The 13902-nt window shown below is 36.8% G+C and overlaps 1 protein-coding gene across 5 annotated transcripts in view; it reads left to right on the top strand.

Moving 5' to 3' along the window:
- The window catches only part of rapgef2b (Rap guanine nucleotide exchange factor 2b), an 89242-nt gene that overhangs the window by 18988 nt on the left and 56352 nt on the right, over positions 1–13902 (top strand). For all 5 annotated transcript variants that reach the window (XM_057349246.1, XM_057349241.1, XM_057349242.1 and 2 more), the window contains exons 2-4: positions 5136–5206; positions 6357–6413; positions 12945–13028. In XM_057349246.1, coding sequence (XP_057205229.1) covers positions 5136–5206; positions 6357–6413; positions 12945–13028 — 212 coding nt within the window. The remainder of the gene's footprint in view (positions 1–5135; positions 5207–6356; positions 6414–12944; positions 13029–13902) is intronic.

Raw genomic sequence — 13902 nt, 5'->3', positions numbered from 1 at the left:
AGATGAAAGGGGCAGACGTTCCTAAAGAAGCAGTTACAGAGGTGACTACAAAATAGCAACGTGTTAATGCTGAAGTGATAATTTTGCTGCCAGAACGTCTATTTTCAAATCTAATTTGTTGCATCTTGTCACGTTGCATTATGGAGCATTACTGTATGTGACTTGGAAACTTGTGATCAAATGCAGGCCTTCTGTGTATCCCTTTAAAATATGGATGTGGCATTGTTCTTTTGAAAGCTGTTGCGTTACTTCTTGCATTTTGTGTGTTTTTTTAGGATCACATTCATGCGCGGTTTCTCATTTATGGGGGAAGCAAACAAACATGTAGGCTGTGTGCAGGTTTAACACATTGTAGGAGTGACACGAAGGTTGTTGCAAAAAGTATGCAGACGTTTTGTTAGCTTCTTTGTGAATTTTGTAAAGCGTGTGTCCTTCGAAACAATTGGGAAAAAAATCATAAATGTCTGTTTCAAATGTTTTCGAACTGCAGCAGTTGTTCTGTACAAAGACAAGATGTGCCGTCGTAAAGTGGCTCAATCTTACACCTTTTAAGATCATTTGTTGTTGACTCCAGCGTGTAAATAGACCATGAAGTCAAACAGCAGTCTGTTAAAGTGTCCCTATTTCTAAACATTATACTGCACATTAAGAACATTGCATTAATAAGATGCTGATGAAGTCCATCTGGATTACTCCTCTCCTCGGACCTGGCGTCCAGAATTTATGATGGAAGTGTGCAGATGCACAGCAGACGCTCAGTTTTATGCCAGCGTGACAATTCAAGTGCTATGATTGGTCTCATCGGACTGGAGATTTTCAGACACGCCACCTGCTCAGACAGCTGATTGGAGCGGTTTATTGTTATAGAGGGAAATTATAGCCACTGATCATGTTGATACTCAGAGTGTTGGTTGCCGTGGTTACAGTGATGCTCCGAGCGGAATGTGAAGAGGCTCTTGACCCACTCAGGATGCACCGTACTGGGCTGCATTCACAATGTTGGTAAACAGGCTTTTTAAGTAGGCAAAACACAGCCAAACCGAGAAGAATTGTGCTTTCAGATAAGTTTATTCATGTGATAGTGGGTACTAGAGCTGTGCAATTAATCGAAAATTAATCGTATTCGTCAATTTTGGCCGTCAACAATTACAAAAACAAAATAATCGAGGTAGAACGATTATTGTGCCACATTCCATTTGGCAAGGATCCTCTCTTTTCATGTTATATAAATCCACAGCGCACCCCTTTCCTTTACATTGCATGGTTCAGCAGTGCTATTTCTTTACATTTATATTTCAGTTGAATCACAGTTTAAAAGCCAATTTTTATTTGTTGTTTTAAAGGTTAATGAGTAATCGTGTTAAATTATCGGGATCTCAATATTGGGAATATGATTCTTGCCATAATCGAGCAGCCCTAATAGGGTTTATTTATGGAGATATGCTAATACATTAGAGCAACATGTACTGTACGTTGAACGTTATCAGATGAATTGTGTAAAATTACAAAAGGAAACTATACTATTTTACTTCACTTATTCACTTATTTATGAAATATCTTGAATTTGGACGTTTAATGTCTTAATGTATCAAACCATGTTTGTTTATGGTTTACTATGGTAAACCGCTTAATATGAAACTTGTTTTTTGCGTTCGGGGTTCTTCGTGCCAGTGCACAGTTTTATTAATAAAGCGTGTATTTGTTTGTCTGTTTTGCAGATCTGTTTTTTCATTACATGACTTGTTCATAAAATTACGAGTTCATTCTCGAAGTTTATTCTTGAAATATGATGACTTTATTCTCAAAATAATACGACATTAACCTTGTATTGCTATTGCTTTTTTTCTTGCAATTTGAACATTTGTTCCTTAAAATGTTACGACTTTAACTTGTAATGAACTTCTTTCTCATTATTTTGACTTTTATCTCAAAATATTACAACTTGATACAAAAAATGTTCCTTATCTTAAAAAATCCTTATGCTTAAATGTTTTAACGCAAAAGTATTCAAATGTATTAATTTCTTTCATTTTCATTATAAAAGTATAATATAAAATAAGAATGGCTCTTATAGCCAATAAGAGCCCGGCACAGATGGCAATACCTTCAATATCCTATTAAAAGTATCTCACTGTGATACATCAAGAAACTGGTGGATGCCAAAAGAGTACATATTTACAAATTCTGGCTAAAGGGTGGCTACTTTTGCTTAACAAATATAACAATTCAATTTTGTTTATTTATTATTTATATATTTTTTATATATATATATGTATATATTTTTATTTAAATATTGTATTATATTTAATATGATATATTTTAATTATTATTTTAGCCACAATATTATTTCATAGTTGTTTTGATAAATTTACTAGAATTCTAAAATGTCTAAATTATATCAAGGTATAAGCAAATGGCCCTAAACTTTAAACCGGTAGTGTCATCTCTCTTTTCTAACAAAGATGTTTAAAGTACATGTGCTCATATTTAATGTCATTATGGCTGAGCTTCCTTTATGATGTGTACAGAACACACGACAAGATAGACTATTTTGTACAGTCTTGTTGATGTGATCATTGACTTTTACCAAGGCTTAGGTCAGGGCCGCAGTTAAACAGCTACTGTTGTTTGCATAACTCGCCGCTTTCATTTTTACTACTGTACCATACGCACACTACCTGCTCTCAGTGAGGTTTGCCTCACACCTTTGCCCTGGGCTTTACATATTGTGCTTGACCAATCACAAAACACATTGGTCCTTTAGTCACAAAATGAAATAGTTACAATGCAAAGAAAAAGTGAGAGGGTAGCCTTTTGTAAAATGTTGGAAATAATGAGTGTTGGTTGTCTGTGAGTCTTCACAGATTGTAAGATCGCCCTTTTGAACCCTGTGTGTAAACAATGCATCGTAAACAGGCCCACTCTACGATGTGTGTGATTCAGACCCATCATCCAGGTTATTGGTTGTAATGTCTTGAAATAGATGTTCTCACAAAAAGCATCAGTCTGTGGTTTCATCTCAGCGCTGATGGTTATGGTCGGATGCATGGTACTTTGTGTGAATTATGCTTTACAGTTAGAGTGCATTACAGTAAGTGTTTTTCGACATTAAGATGTTGATGGACGGAAATTGCATTTACAGAAATGTGCAGTGTTACATGGAAGAACAGTTTAATTTGAAAATTTCAATTCAAATTCAATAAAAATAATATTTCTGTATCTGTATTATTTTCACACTGCATTGTTCCAGCTTTACAGGAAACATTTAGGCACTTAAACAGTATATAAAAATTTAATTGAATACAAATATGAAAATATATAACACGTTAGGAAGACAAAAATGTCATTAATTCTAGTACATGCAATGGTGTTGTAGCTGTTGCATACTGAATTCCAGCATAGAGAAAAAGAATAAAGGAGTGAAATCTCGTGGGGACACTGGGGATGAAGAAACATTCTTTCCATGTTGAATTTAATATTGGAGGGGGGAAAGAAAAGAAAGCCACAGTGTTCTGGTAAAGCTTCATTCCAGCCAGCAGAGGTGCAATGTTTGACTCCAGAAAGTCCTGGACCTGAATCAATGAAATCCTTCACCGCTCTGACATCTAGTGGTGGAAGTGTGCAGTCTCCAAACATCTCAGCCAGGGAATTTTTTGTTTAGTTACAGTTTTGTTCATGGTGTTTCAGTGGCTTTTGCTACCGTAGCAACCATCAAGGACATTCTAGCGACCACACAGCAATTCAAAAACACCATAGCAACCGCATCATAGCATCACTTTGCATCAGGATAAATGGCATTATAAGGAAATCCAGATCTGCACTTGTGTGTGTTAGCTTAGTGGTGCAAACTGCCTGCATTCCAAAAGCAATTTGTAATTTATGTGTAAAAAAATGTGTTCCTGCTAAAAACTCAGTTGGAAGAGCATTGTGTTAGCAACATAAAGGTCATGTGTTTAATCCCCAGTAAAGACATACTGTTATAAAAAATGTGTAGATTAAATACACCATCACTTTAAATAAAAGTGTCTGGCAAATGCATGAACATACAAAAAACCTTTTATCAGTACTTCATGCACTGAACTGTGTTCTATTTTTTGTTGTGTTTTTATGGCTGAACATTATTTCCACACAGCAGTCCTCAGCACTTTCCAAAAATGTAATAAAAACTTTTTCTGTTCTTAATTTAATCCACAACTTCCCGCAGTATGCTGTCATTAACACCAGGGGGCGACAAACAACAGGCAAACAATTCGGAATCCTTAATTCCTTTGACAGTGCAAAAGATGGAGGTCATCATTGGTTTCCAATGCCATTTGTTCAGTGAAACCTTGTCCCCTGTAACCTTCATGCAAGGGTCAGTTTGTGTCCTTTTACAAACATTAGGCCTTGAAAACAGCATTTTGTTATTCTGTTGTTATTCTGAGTAAACACCTGCAATATGCATAAATATGTCATAAATACCCCCCGACTTTCAGTATAGTCCAGTTTTTTTTTTAATTCTGTTAAATAACGCTTTTATTTAAGCAATATGACAGTCTTTTAAAGAGGGGTTGGGGTGTCATTTGTGCTGTATCAGAAGGCAAATGTTTAGCGATCAGTATGTTTGCATTTGTCTTGTGTGTGTCTTGTCAAACAGGGTCTCTTAGTTTATAATCAAGTGAGTCAGTGTCCAAGCATAGAACCTCTTTTGTTTTCTTTGCTATCCCAGCATGCCTTTGTGAGCACAAAGGCGGCTCAGTTCTGGCGTCAGTGATCCTGTGCTTGCAGAAGGGGACAGTGTGGTGTTGTGTCCTCGACTACATAGATCTAGTATGGCCTGTTTGTCTGAAGAACCACTTATAGCTCAAGCGTTCTGTCTTTGGTGAAAGGACCTGTTTGGAGACTTCAATTTGCATCGAACGAATAATAACACCACCCGAAATTTATTTATATCAAAAGCTTGTATCATAAAAACCAACCGCATACTTTAGGGGAGGCATGTCTTTAAATATATTTTACTTTTGTTTTGCAATTCTGTGTTCGACACAATAAGTTTTTCACCTTTAGGATTTCTTCTCATACTGTGTGATATTTTGAGCAGGGTGTTTGGTATTCAAGATGAATAGACTTTGATCTTTTCTTTTTATTACCTGCAGGATTTGGAGATCGTATATTCCTACCTGCATGGAATGGAGGCGCTGTCGAATCTTCGGGAACACCAGCTGAGGTAAAACTGTGGGAAGCATTTGATAAATGGATGGACAAATGGAAAAAGGCATAAGAATTTTGAAATACAACCATGTGATGGGTGATGTAATGTGAGGACAATGATAGACAGATGTGCAAATAGCGGGAGTGAACGTTTGAGCTGGTATATCAGCAGTCAACAGTAGATGTCTGGATCATTATCCTGTAGATCAATAGACCTATTTGACCCCTTGGATTTAAAAGGACAATTTACCCCAAAGTAAAAGTTCTGTCATGATTTATTCACCTTCATGTCATTCAAAACCTATACATGAATTTGTCTTCTGTGGAATACAAAAGAAGATATTTTGAGAAATGTCTCAGTGGTTTTGTGTTCATACTATGGAAGTCAATGGCGGGCCAATGTTGTTTGGTTACAAGCGTTTTTTTAAATATCTTCTTTTGTGTTCTGCAGAAGAAAGAAAGTCATACAGGTTTGAAATCACGTGAGAATAGTGTACCCCAAAATTAAAATTACTTAAGTTTTACATATAGCGGTTGAGTTTTATTAAAATGTATTAGACTTAGTTAAATATGTATACATCTATTTTCTGTCACAATGTATATGTCCATTAGTATTGATTTTAGCGTTTAAATTTTGTCTATACACATGTGAGTATGTATAAATGGGGCTTAAAGCCTTTGTTACATGATATTTAGTCCTAGAACATTCTAAACCCTGCCTGACCCCTCCATACCTCTTTAGTGGTCCTCACACATATTCATGAATGCTGGATGACCTTTTACCCCCCCAACATTGCTGAGGAATGTCTTTTGAAGAATGTTTTGTTCTGCGGCTGTACGTCCAAGTTTGCTTAAGCAGCAGTTTCTAGTGTAAACCAACATCAAACTAGGACAAACTACAGAGCTTTGTTTTATCCGGGCTGTATTCTCAACAACACACAGTCTTTATTGTTATTAATGCAATACTACCCACTTCTGTACCCGCAAGGCATTTGTTCTTGAAATCCATTTTCCCATTTGATTTGTAAATGTGTTTTTTTTTTTGTTTCACAATATGAACCGGGTGGTATTTCATAACTGCAGTGTTTTTGGAGCCATGTACTGTAATAACTTTGGCTATGTTAACACAGTGTCTTCTCTTTCTCTGTCTTTGTCTTTTTTTACAGAATAATGTGTGAAACGGTCCGCTACGAGAGACATGAAGCCAATGAAGTTCTCTATTAGTGAGTAAAAACTATACTTTCAGCAATGAGATTTATTTTTTTTCTGAAGCAAAAACATTACATTCAGCACCACGTGAGCCTAATATGAGAATTCTAGTAGCTTAAAATGGCAGCGAATACAGGAATAGTGAGTGATACACAGCTATTGATCTAAAACATCTAAGACCCACTGACCCACTTTAGATTTCCTTTCATCTGGAGATCACGCTGTATGTGTTTTTAAAGTCCCCTCTTGTATCCTTTCATCTGTGTTTAAAGGCGGTGTTGACACGGGGCTGCCCTGTTTCTAGCACCCAATGCTTTCCGCCTTTGGACTTTGTGCCACACGCACCCTCAAACGCGTATATATTCCCCTGAGTTCACCCAGACACTCCCCCTCAATTTCACACTCCATTTTTCTTTTCTCCTGGAGGAAGACAAAGTGTGAGCGTCTCCCTCCTCGGGTCATAGCGCTGTCAATGAGGAGAACGTCTCATTCGCTCATTGTCGCTGATAGCATCTATCGTGTCTATGTAAGGGTGGATAGTTGATGCTATGAGCTGTTAATTACAGCGGCTGAATTAGGTCACTTTCACTGTGTGAGGAATATTTGCTAAGTGTCTTGATAAACCCACATCTCATATGCGTAATTAACCGTCATCACTGATTTCAGGAGAAGAAGAGGATGTTCACATTGAAGTCTTAGGGATGCTGCGAATTTTTTATTTAAAGGGTCGGAATAAAAGTGAAAGATCTTAATAAAAGATACATAAAAAAGAAGCAAGTATATCAAAATTAACATATGGGTAGTTGAAAAATGTATTGTAAATGTTTCCTATGGTATGATAGCAAAAAAGAATAATGATGAAAATGTATCTTATACTATTTCATATTAGAAATATTAATAATTAGGACTGTCAAACGATTAAATACGATTTATCACATCCAGAATAAAAGTTTTATGTTAATAGGCTACAAAATTAATATGCACAGTACAGTACACAGACAAACTTTTATTCTGGAAGCGATTAATCGTGATTAATCGTTTGACAGCCCTATTCATAATATAGAATAATATTTTATTCAAAATTTTGCTGTTATACCACATGTGTGGTATATTTGTCAACTACCCAGATAGACCTTCTTGTTGTATTAACCTGATGTACACTGGTAAGCTTACAATATTGATTTATAAGTTCAGATGTCAGGTATGTTTTTGCAGGAAATTATGATGTCATTTGACTTCAACCCATGTAAAAACGTTAACATGCAGTTTTATGTTTCACACAGAGATGGCGATAGAGAGGCGAAGTTATTAATTTCAGCTTTACTTAAAATACTTATTTTATAAATGACAGGGAAATTTTTATTTTATGATAACATTTTTATATGACCACTTTAATGTTCAAGCCTCTAAAAATACTGCAATATTGCTGCAGCTCTTAACTGAAAAACTTGTTTTTATTAATGTTGTACAATACCGGTCAAAAGTTTTTGAAACACTCGAGTGACATTTTTCTCATTATTAATTTTTTTTGATGTAAAGGTGTAAGGTTAAATGTCTGAAATTAGTTTAGTACAAAAAAATATAATTTTGCAAACATGAAAATGTTTTTTTTAATAAAACTAACATTTTATTTTATCAAATGTTTTTAAAGTTTTGGAAATGGATGTCTTGAAGTAATTAAGAGATCAGAATAGAAACTGCTTTAATATTGTTTAAAAAGCATCTCAGGGTGAGGCCTCAAGAAGCTCTTGATAATTCTAGGCAGTTGTTTTTTAGTTACAACATAATTCCCGTAGTTCTCTTTGTTTTATTTCATAATTTTAACAAGTTCAATATTATTTTAAAATGTGGAAAAAATGGGAATAACTTGACTAGTAGTCTGTGTGTATGTGCTTGTTTGTGTCTTGGATTAGACAACAATTTGGCAAAACAAATGCAGATTACCTCTTCAACATCATCGCTGTCTGATTGGCTGTGGCAAGGGTATACCCGACAGTCAGCTAAACTGATGGATGTGCCCGTGTGTGTGGAAACAGCAAGAGTCGGACATTGTCTGGCACCCCACTGCTCATTGGCCACAGGGAAGAGATGACACCAAAACTGTTTCTAAATCTTCCATGCTAATGATGCACATTTGACTGTTTGGTCTAGTAGGCAAACGCATATAAAACGGTTTATATTTTAGGTCTGTAAGTAAGGATTTGTTTGTTTGTGTGAGTCAGTCGTTGATTTTATGTGGTTGTATTTATCCACAGTCTCCAAACTCCCAGCGGAAGACTATTTAAGTTTTAACACTGCACTTGTGCCGCTACACCAGCCCTGATGCTGTTCCTGAGCGACTCCATCCACTGTTTTTATTAGACAGCTCACCGCTTTCAACCTCGGCACTAATAATAATCTTTAGACTTCTGTGTTCTGCTGCTGATTTCCCTCAGGGAGAAAGCCTCTGAACCGCTTGTGTCACATAGACAAACATGATGCCGTCTGAAGCGCTACGGTACAAAGACCCGTTGTCTCTGTTTTTCAGAGACATTTTTTAGAGGGTTGGAACTACAATGGTATTATGTTGGGGATTCTAAAATGATTTTTATAAAAGTTTTAATATTGTTGCTGTGATACGTTCGGTTTGTGCTTCTTGTAAATAGTATTTGAGCAGCGTGTATGGTTGTTGAGGACGTTCAAGAGATCGAGGGAGTTTTGTCGAGGGAGTTTTTTTTAGCCTGTGTGTGCTAATTACATGCATATGTTTTAACACCAGACTTTCATCTTTGTTTAATTAAAGTAGGTTTTATATCATAAATGAATACATACTGTATTTGTCTAGAGACTGGGGGATGATGTACTCTATATAATATATGCAAAATACCAACATACAGTAGCATCTGAGACAATCTTTAAAGGAACAGTTCCAAGGAATAATTCCATCTTCATTTACTTACTCTTAAGTTGTTTCAGATCTGTATAAATGTCTTTGTTCTGTTGAACACAGAGAAAGATATTTGGAAGAATGCTTGTAACCAAACAGTTCTTGGCCACCATTGACTACCATAGTAGGAAAAATTGCTTTATAAATGTCTTTGTTCTGTTGAACACAAAAGAAGATATTTTGAAGAATATAGGAAAGCAAACAGTTCGGGGGCACTTTTAACTGTCATTTTTCCAATTATGGTAGTCAATGGTGGCCAAGAACTGTTTGGTTACAGGCATTTTTACAAATATCTTTCTCTGTGTTCATCAGAGCAAAGAAATTTATACAGATTTGGAACAACTTTTTATACATAATTTTTAATTTCTGTATGAGCTGACCGTTTAAGAATGTTCCCAAATGCATTTTGTATGTGGAAACAAGAAATCTGACCTAAAGTTTGTTTCGTAAACAAGAAACTTGCAATTCTGTGAATATAATTATTTTTCATTTTGCAGCATACATGTTATTAAATTGTGCAACTTAAATTCTAGGATTTAAGTTAAATAAGATTTGAATAAAAGTCAGATGTTTTATTCAATATTTAGTCTATTTTTTATTATTTATTAAATAAAACATATTTGAGACCACACCTCTAATGTCTCTGACTGTCACTGATGCTGAAAGTCTGTGTGTATTTTTGTCAAATCGTACAGTCACAGTGAGACTTCTAGTAGAATGACTTTGAGTTCATCTTTTCTGTCACACGGCTATGGCTGCTGTAAAAGACCTCGATGGAAACAAACCCCTCTAAAAGCTCTTCATGTGTGCAAGAATAACTGTCAACTACAGGCGGCGTTCACATAAAAGTCTGTGTGTGTGTGTGTGTGTGTGTGTGTGTGTGCACGAGTGAGTGATACATGTTTGTGATATTGCACACGTGCAGTAGCGATCTATAGTGACGATGGTGATCCATCATTCTGTATCCTGGTCTATTGCACACACACCTAACAGAGGGGTTTTATCCCAGTATAGAAGTTTCCCCTGATCGCTCTATCTGTATTCCTGCTGGGACTCCCATCAGCCCCAGAGTCGCTGCGGGGCACAAACACACGGCTTAGATGAGAAATGTAGACACTTCAACACAAACATAGCCTAGCAAATCAAGCAAAAGCATCATTGTTGTAAACACTAGATTAGAAATTGGCTTACGTTGTCATTTTTAATTGAAAATTGAACTTTTTTGTCAATACTTTTTACTATTGATTCATTTATTTATTATCTACAATTCTCTTGCTTTGGCTGTCATCTTGGATGGATGTGTTTTTTTCCACTGAGCTTGTTTTGCATTATGAGATTTCCTTTCTTTGCAAGGAATATGTGCAATGCTGTCTTAGAAAGCAGCAAAATGCAGTAATTTAGAACTTTTGGAACAGCTTTTGCACCTGCAGCGTGCCTAGAATGCCTACGTAGGCAACTCTCTTGGTTTTGGAACAGGGCCATAGTTTATTAGTATTGCACAGTAATTGCATGTGCGAATACACAGTAACATTATAACAAAAAATGTACCATGTTAACCGTGGGTTCAGCATTTTATGGTATCATTATTGATATTATTTATGGTAAATTAATATGGGTCTCATGTAAACAGTGCATGACACTTTCCGAATCTTTCTGTCCTTTTATTTTCAATTTCTATAGTTTGATTCCCTTATGAAAGTTAAAGGCACTGTGTGTCATTTTTTGGAGGATCTACAGACTGAAATGTAATATAATATGCATAACCGTCTTCAGAGGTGTATAAAGACCTTACATAATGAAGCGTTTACCATAGAATGAGCTATTTCTACATACACTGTGGGTCCCCTTGCATGGAATTCACCATGTTGTTTCTACAGTAGTGCTTTGAAAGGGAGGGGTGGAGTGAGTCGTTGGTTGCATTTCGCGGCCTCACCACTAGATGCCGCTAAATTGAACAAACTGGACTTTTAACAGTAGAAAGTTACTATAGTTTCATTATCTTCAACTCTTTTTTTTATTTTAGTAAAACTATAGAAACTACAAATATGCATTTGTCTTGCCACTATAACAATAGTTTAGTTGTATTTGTATCATGATATGCAAAATGACAAAAACAATGGTTACTGCACCTTTATCATAGTAAACCATGGTTCATTTTCCTAAGGGTTAAAATAAACATATCTGTGTGGTAACTATGCCATTTTTGCAGAAATTGCAATAATATGCTATATGTCTGCAGGACAAACAAGACCTTAATATATACGATGATGACAATATTATAATATTTACTCTGTTAAATTGTGTATTTTACCAAAAAGATCAGAAGAAGATCATGTTTGGTGGCCAACCTCGCTTCTCTTCCTGTTCTCATCCCCTGCTCTCCAATTCTTCCTGAGGGGCTTGACGCTGTTGCTGCGGGTTTGATGAGCATTTGATGAGCGCTGGAAGAGCGAGTCTATGACCCAGTTCCATCAGCGCCACTGCGTTGATGGTGCAGAACATCCTCACGCTCGCTGTCTCTCTATCTCTCCTCGCTCTCCTTCTCCCTCCGCGTTCTGCTGATTAATAATTGAGAGTTTCGTTTTTGTCTGCTCGCGGTTGGGAAAAACGATTAAAAGGCGAGCAGAAGCGGTGCTGATGAAGGGAACGAATGGAGAAAGAACAGGAAAAAAGCAGCTAGGGCTCGTGCTGGGCTTCAGAGAGCGTTGAAGCCGCCTCATTAGTTCTATAGAGACGATGTAGCAGCAAGTCATTTGTGCGCGTGTACGTAGGGTTTTCATTTATTTCTTAAGGGCCAGCTTCCGAAAGTTTGCAGAATTAAGGGTGAAGAAATTATGCAGTTTCTGCAGTAGCTATAGTGTTAAGGACTTTTTAAAGCCGGGTCACCAGTAGTCAGTAATATAGATTTACGTATTCGCTCTAAACTTGGAATATTCTGATTTCTTTTAAAGCTTTCTAGACAAATATTATAATAAAATAGTATAGTAAAAGTAAGGATTTAAATATTTTTTAATTCTTAGTCTACTTTAAAACTGCAATATAAAACTTTATTGTTAAAAATAATCTGACTGGCTCATAAACGCCTGCTGCTTTGGTCTGTTATCGCACTGAAGTGGGTATCGACTGTTTTGACTCGGTGGCCGAGATGTCCGCCGCTCATAGGATTACTCCTCCTTCACATTCCCAGTCTTAACGCTTACTGGAGATGCAGACACAGAACGCCGCTCGACGGGGGGCCTGGAAGTCCAGGCCGTCTACCCAGCATGCCTCAGAGACGTCGAACGTTCCTGACTGCTGTGACCTGAATATAAGGAGTGTTAAAGGGGACTGTGTGTCAGTGTGTTATTTCCTACATGCGCATAAATCAAGCAGTCAGATTTTACCAGCATCACTTGCAAAAGGAAGCAGAGAGGGAATAAACTGGGTTTCCGCTTGGGCCTTGACTGGGCTCAAGGTTGGGCTCGCACATGAGTGTATATCATAGGATAAAAAATGATGACAAAGTGTTTACATTAGACTGCTGATGTTGTGTGAGTCAGCTGTTTTTACTTGACATGTTAGACATAAGCATGTTTAGTTTCCTGTGTGACATTTCTCTTGTTTTTTTTCTTGCATACAGTCCAGATGACATTGGCACGTGCTGGTATATTCTGCTCTCCGGATCGGTCTTCATCAAAGAGTCCATGTTCCTGCCGCGGTCTAGGTATGTGTCTTACCTAAATATCATCAAACACGTCACACTTTTATTTATTGATCTGGTAACCAAGCGTTTAAAGAGTACATTCCTCAATATTTTTAAGGGCTTATTTTGGTTTATGCAGTGTCCGACAACAAGTTTATGTACATACATGATGTAAAAATACTATTATTTCGTAATAATAAGCAGTTTTTATTACCTTACTTCTTGACTGACTCTCAAATGATTCGTTCCGCGATTCATCTGTGTAATCTCCGCCTTTCCGCCAGCGTAGTCTGATCTGATTGGTCAGATAGTGTAGTCTGCTGTGATTGGTCAGATGGTCTAGTCTGCTGTGATTGGTCAAATGGTCTAGTCTGCTGTGATTGGTCAAACGCGTTCAGCATGTGTCGCAAATGGACCGCCTATCATTACTGCTGTATTACGGTTTGCAGGTGGTTGGATATGAACAGTGTATAGAGAGAGATGGCGTCGATTTTACCTTACCAGTTCGAGCCCGAGTCTGACGAATCATTCTTTAATCCTTATACAGATGCCAGTAAGAAAAAGGACTGTTTTAGACACTTCTCTTGTAACAGTTAGTTATCACGGCATACAGTGTACGGTGTTCGTATCTTCAGATGTTATTATAACTATAGTACACCACGCAGTTCTTGAAATAAAGACTTTGCGAGTTAATATGGTTGAACACTTACATTAGCGCAACGAGTTTATAGCTAACGTTAGGTAAACAAACAGTAACAACCCCAAAAATAACGGTAACGTTAGCTAAACACAGACATGAGATAACGTCACACAAATTTAATTTTAAGTAAAGACAAAAATAAAGAGTCACACTTACAGGTTGTGATTCGGTGGAGCTTACAGGTCCAAATAAAGT

This window comes from Triplophysa rosa, linkage group LG13, assembly GCF_024868665.1.
Source record: "Triplophysa rosa linkage group LG13, Trosa_1v2, whole genome shotgun sequence".
In the NCBI taxonomy this organism is placed as follows: domain Eukaryota; kingdom Metazoa; phylum Chordata; class Actinopteri; order Cypriniformes; family Nemacheilidae; genus Triplophysa; species Triplophysa rosa.
The sequence above is the reverse complement of the archived record's forward strand: the minus strand, read 5'-3'. Positions and strand labels throughout refer to the sequence as shown.